Below are 6,395 nucleotides of genomic sequence, written 5' to 3'. Positions count from 1 at the left end.
TATTGACCTTGGTAGTAAACAAACCGTTGACCTTGGTAGTAAACAAACTATTGACCTTGGTAGTAGACAAACTATTGACCTTGGTAGTAAACAAAGTATACAGACTGTAGAAAATGTTGACCTTGTTAGTAAACAAACTATTGACCTTGGAAGTAAAGAAAAATTAACCTTGATAGTAAAAACAAACCATTGACCTTGTAGTAAACAAATGACAACATTAGTATACAATATTACCTTGATAGTAAAAAATAAACAACTTGATAGTAGAAAAACATTGACCTTGATAGTAAGAAAAACCATTTGACCTTGATAGTAAAAACTATTGACCTTGGTAGTAGACAAACTATTGACCTTGATAGTAAAAAACATTAACTTGATAGTAACCATTGACCTGGTAGTAGACAAACTATTGACCTTGATAGTAAACAAACATTAACCTAGGTAGTAGACAAACTATTGACCTTGGTAGTAAGTAAACCATTGACCTTGGTATTAAGTAAACCATTGACCTTGGTAGTAAACAAACCATTGACCTTGGTAGTAAACAAACCATTAACCTAGGTAGTAGACAAACTATTGACCTTGGTAGTAGACAAACCATTGACCTTGGTAGTAAACAATCCATTAACCTTTATAGTAAACAAACCATTGACCTTGGTAGTAAACAAACCATTAACCTTGATAGTAAGTAAACCATTAACCTTGGTAGTAGGCAAACTATTGACCTTGGTAGTAAACAAACCATTAACCTTGATAGTAAACAAACCATTAACCTTGATAGTAAGTAAATCATTGACCTTGGTAGTAAACAAACCATTAACCTTGGTAGTAAACAAACCATTAACCTTGATAGTAAGTAAACCATTGACCTTGGTATTAAGTAAACCATTGACATTGGTAGTAAGTAAACCATTGACCTTGGTAGTAGACAAAATATTGACCTTGATAGTAAGTAAACTGTAGACCTTGAAAGTATTGTCCTTGGTAGAAAGTATATATCAAACCATTGAACTTGGTAGGCAACAAACTATTGACCTTAGTAGTAAGTAAATCATTGACCTTGGTAGTAGACAAACTATTGACCTTGGTAGTAAGTAAACTGTTGACCTTGAAAATATTGACCTTGCTAGTGAACAAACCATTGACCTTGCTTTTGAACAAACCATTGACCTTGATAGTTAACAAAGTATTAACTTTGGTAGTGAACAAACCATTGACCTTGTTATTTTGACATTTTGATTGATCTTTACACTAATTGACCTTGTGTTTTTGAAAATAGCTATATTGCCTTGGTATTGGTAATAAACCAATTATTTTTGGTCCATGTAGTTAGAAAACTATTGTCTTTTAGGGTCAATAAACCATTCACATTGGTGTTAACTTACCATTGACATTTTCTGTAAAAAGACAATGACATTTGTGTTATGCAATCATTGAAGTATTAAGAAACTTTTAAAATGGTTTGCTGGTTTTAGGTCATTTGACCCAAAAGGGTCAGATTGACCTATAGTCATTACACTTTGACCGTTGCATTAACTACCAGGTTTGTTTAAATAAATGACCTTGAACTTCATTCAAGGTCACAAGAGTCGAATAGGCTAAAGTCTATTTGTCTTCATGTCAATAAATAAAAAGCCTAGAGACCTGATATTGGGCCTGCAGCATGTTAAGATGAAGGATTACAATGGCTATTCTAATCAATGACATTGACGTGTCACCAGAGTCAAATAAGGCTGAAAAGGCTGACATCTTCATATGACTTCTGGTCATGCAATAACTAAAGGGTCTAGTGACGTGATATTGTGCCAATAGCATGATGGGATGAATGACTATCAAGTCTGTCTACTTCACTTCTACCATATATTGTATTAATAATCAGATGACTGTTGAGGCCCATTGGGCCTCTTGCTTATTCAAAAATGTTGATCTTCTTAGTGAGTAAACTACTGGTATAAAAATTAAAGTTAGGGTTCATTACATGATAATGCATTGATCTTGATACATAGTTTAAACATATTTGACTCCATCATTAACAATTAGATCATTGGAAACTAAATCAACCAAGTAACTGACATTATAAAGGTGACTAACAAAACACATTATGTGTAGACCTGACATAACATCTGTAATAATTCCTAAGTTAAGTCCTATACAGGATGAATATTGGCTTGGAGCGATACCTATTCAGCAGACAGTGTTAACTTAAGACACATGTCTATGGTATTAAGTTAAAATCCAGAACTTACTGAGAAAGCTAATTGAAAGCCTGATTCAGAGCAGCAGTTCACATTAAGTGGTTTCAGGCAGAGACACATAAATACTGGAGCCGTGGGGCCTTCAGGAGAGGGTGGTGTAACAAAAACGACCTATTCAAAATTATACCTAACTGAGGTTGGAAATGAAAAATAATATATGCCAGTACCTGCAGTTGTTTTACTTATTAGAATATACATTAGCTATTAAAAACGTGCTTTAAATATCAAACGATTGACATTTGTATTTCCGAATAAATTAGAAATATGAAATAAATATAAATATATAAGTAACTGTGTATTATAAAAAGATTTATAACAGCATTATTAACAAAGGGATTTTTAATTACTGACAGGACTCAAGTTTCTCGAAAGAGAAACATTGACTGATAAGAAAACTTAAATTTCTTTACTGTGCAACTGAAGTAAAAGTGTTTAACTTTTTTGCATGAGTTTATTTCAAGAAATTAGGGCTAAGTTTTTGATTGAATTACATTTTAAAACGTTCATTTTATAAAAGACTTGTTTTATTGACATGACTTGTTGTCTAGGTTATCTCCCTTGGCATTTTGATTTTTTATATGATCGGACAATTTTTTTTCTTGTACAACACTTGTAATGACATAGTTATGTGGTTTTACCATCATTGACACATATTTTTTGTATGCTATATTATCATTCACACATGTTATTTTTACGCTGGGTGTCTAAGAGGTGTGTCTGAATGGGAGTCTGCCTGCGTTGCCTTGCTTCCTCAGAACAGATCAAAGTATAGTACAGTATCAACTCCAGTGCTCTACACATATATTAATATCTACATATGTTTGTGATAATTGATAAAATGTCAGCCTCATCAGCAGAATGTCACTGGTTACCTTGCCAGATACGAAATACTGTTTCTGATTTGTGTGTACTGAAGACAAAAAAACCCAGCACTATACCTTTGGTCACGGTTCATTTGTCCTTGGCAAAGGTGTGAAAAGAAATATTTCCATGATCTTCTTTTCACGGGAGGCTATATGTCATTGTAAGATCTCAGCTCACCTCATGGGAGGGTATATGTTTCTGGTATTATCTTCTCCGAGTCTAAGAGGAAGTTTGATGTGTTTTTACTCTTCATAGTCAAGTATATTATAACCACATAACTTAATTTCTTTATATAAATGTACACAAACTATAATATCTCAGCTTTTTAATAGGGGTCTCAGATGCCAAGTGGTAAAGAGGATGTTCCAACATATTATTACAAGCCCTCAATCTCTGGGTCGTGAGTTTGAATTCTGTGTGAGGTGATTGCTAGGTAATGACAGTTGGTTGTTGATTTTTCTGCAGGTACTCTGACTTTCCTCCACCTCCTATATCTAGCCTGTCCTTAGATTACGCTATCTGTTAATCGGACATGAAACCAATCAAGAAAATAAGGCCAAAGTCAAAGGGTCAAGGCTATACACCAGCAAATGATTTTGTCTGTTTTTGCTTGTCTGTCTGATTGTAGAAAAAATTGTATGCTAAACTACTTTATCAAATTCAATGAATCTTGACAGAAATGTTAGGGACAATGTATAGATGTGCATGTTTTTGTTAAAATTTTGTCTGCCATGGTAACTAGATCACTATACATACACAGGTTTGGTAAAATAACTTATTTTTGATAAATTTTATTAAAACTTGATCAATTGGTGTAACATAGGGATATCTATAATTTGACATATCACATGCTTCAATAACAGTTACTATGGAAACATTATGGATGAACAATGTGGTTTCCATGGCCTAATAAATAGATATATTTAAACAAAAAGTTTTAAAGTGCATCATACCAGATGTAGCTTACTGGTCTCGACTTCACTAAATATCTGATGAGAGACTCACTATTACTGAAATGCTTTCACTTTTTAGCAACTTTATTTCATACTGTATAACGTAAAATCATTTCTTTATTACAATGTAGTTACTTAAAGGCAACAATTTGTAAGAGGAAGCTAAGATAGGATACAATTAATAGATATACATTTAATTATTTTCAAAAGCAAATTTCATGCTCCATGTACTCTAAGTGTCCTGAAAATGATTTTGTATGGCCTTCAGATGTTTGGTATACATCAGCACAACAGCTTTAAGGTTAGCATGGAGATCATGGCTAAATTCTTCAGAACAGAACATGGTTAGGTCATGTTGCTAACATTGCGTCAAAAAATGTAACATATTTTTCAACTCTCATTAACGTTTTTTTTCTTTCTAACACATGTTTGTACCTCCAAACATGACATGAACAACTTAGCCACAGTTTTAAAATAGCTAAAATGTTTTCGCCAGGTGTTGAATATACATTAGTAAGTCGTGCAAATTGATCTGGTACTAACTTCATGTTCAAAACAACAGCCGACAACAACTTTCGTTTAGAGAGTACGGCAAATGGCAACCATTTGTCACTTTTACTGGGATTTTTACAGTACTGTTTTAGATGTGCTAAGGAAGATGTAAGAAGACTGAGAGATCTGTCAGGTTTAATTCATTATCGCTGAGTAATGCTCCACCTTAGGCTGCAGGGCCACTACCAGCCTCCGGGGTCAGGGGTCGAGGACTAAACAGGCATTATAACTGCTACCCATGGCCAACACTCTTACTAAGGCCGTTACAGTCCCTCATAGGGACTCTGCGCCAGTTGCATCATGTTTGGTGAGGCAGATCACCTCTGTTTCCTGTGTTTATACAGTAATGTGAAAAAGAAGGCAGGATGTCACATGGTGTGGCCGGAAAAAAAATCGGCTACTGTAAATATTTAAAAGAATTCAGCTCATTTTGGCCAGGATTATTTCATTATGGGATGAAGTATATACCCTTTATCCAACTAATGTAGTTCTACCTGCCAATATACAATGGAAAATTTTGCATTCTTTCATCCTGATTTTCGTGAATGGATTATAGCATTTCAGATAACAAAAAGGAATTTTATCTTTCAAAGGAAACTTTTAGGTAGTTGTCATTAACAGGTGTTGTGAGCCTCGATTCACCTTCCAACTGTTGCACAACTTGGACAATTGTTAAGGCGCAACAAGGAAATTAAAATCATAGCTTAAGAACACTTGACAAGTGGAAAGCCTGGGTTTGATTTAGTAGTGTTTAAACTGACAAGAATAGTCATGGGCCAAGAACTTTCTCTTTCGGATTATACTATACTTGACACTGACGATGTCTTGGAATGTAAGTACATGACTTTTAAATTATTTTCAAATTCTAAATAGAATTGTTATTTAATTAACTTATCCAGTAAAAGCATTTTATGATTTTTAACTGGTGTATGAAGAAGGTTACATGATATAATAAGCAAATTATCATATACATAAGATATCTTTGCAAGAAGAATTTATTTCTCTTTCGAAATCATTATGAGTGATTTTTTCTCAGGGATTATATAATACTGGCTTTTTCTCCAACAAAACTTACCACATACATGTAGCTACAATATTGATATACATTCTGTAAGACTTTATTGAAATCAATAATTATATTTTAAATCATTCTTATAAATCATTTTTCAGATTAGAAGGAACTTTTTCAATAAAATCTCATCAATGTTGTAGAAAAAATTATACAAATTCAAAATGATGCAAATGCATTGAATTTTTCAAAATATATTTTGGTTGTTTGGTTTTTCAGGCTAATAACATATCCTATCCTATCCAACCAACCAAATAAAATGTATTTTAAAATTGACTGAATTTGAATTTGCATCATTGTAGGAAGGAATATCTACAGTATATATTGTATGTGGGTTCTTAATTTCACTACGCCGAAAAGTTCCCTGTACATGTTTCGTATGACAGAATGAGAAAGAAGATGAGAAACTTCTTTAATCAAATATGAAGATGACATGGTTGAGTTTCTAATACTCTGAGGCAGCTAGTCTTGTTTTACGTACATTATACATCTTTGTTTATAATAGCTTGAAGTAAAGTATGTAAAATTGTGTAGGCTTTAAGTATGATGGGTACATCACTTCATCTCTATTACTGTTAGGGGCCACATGGTGAAGTGGGTTACCATAAGCCCTCCATCTCTCGGTTATGTGTACATGCAAAGCCCATATGGGGCAATTGCAGGGTGCAACAGTACTGACTGCAGGTTGGTGGTTTTCTCCAG

The 6,395-nt window shown here is 33.6% G+C and overlaps 1 protein-coding gene across 4 annotated transcripts in view; it reads left to right on the top strand.

The window, feature by feature from the left end:
- Positions 1-4,897: 4,897 nt before the first annotated feature.
- Positions 4,898-6,395, top strand: part of LOC138304619 (FYVE, RhoGEF and PH domain-containing protein 2-like) — a 71,237-nt gene continuing 69,739 nt past the window's right edge. For 2 of the 4 annotated variants that reach the window (XM_069244789.1, XM_069244788.1), the window contains exon 1: positions 4,901-5,456. In XM_069244789.1, coding sequence (XP_069100890.1) covers positions 5,396-5,456 — 61 coding nt within the window. In that variant the 5' untranslated portion in view covers positions 4,901-5,395. Of the gene's footprint in view, positions 5,457-6,395 lie in introns of all 4 variants that reach the window. The other 2 variants (XM_069244787.1, XM_069244786.1) reach the window with 2 other exon arrangements.

This window comes from Argopecten irradians, chromosome 12, assembly GCF_041381155.1.
Source record: "Argopecten irradians isolate NY chromosome 12, Ai_NY, whole genome shotgun sequence".
Classification (NCBI taxonomy): domain Eukaryota; kingdom Metazoa; phylum Mollusca; class Bivalvia; order Pectinida; family Pectinidae; genus Argopecten; species Argopecten irradians.
The sequence above is the reverse complement of the archived record's forward strand: the minus strand, read 5'-3'. Positions and strand labels throughout refer to the sequence as shown.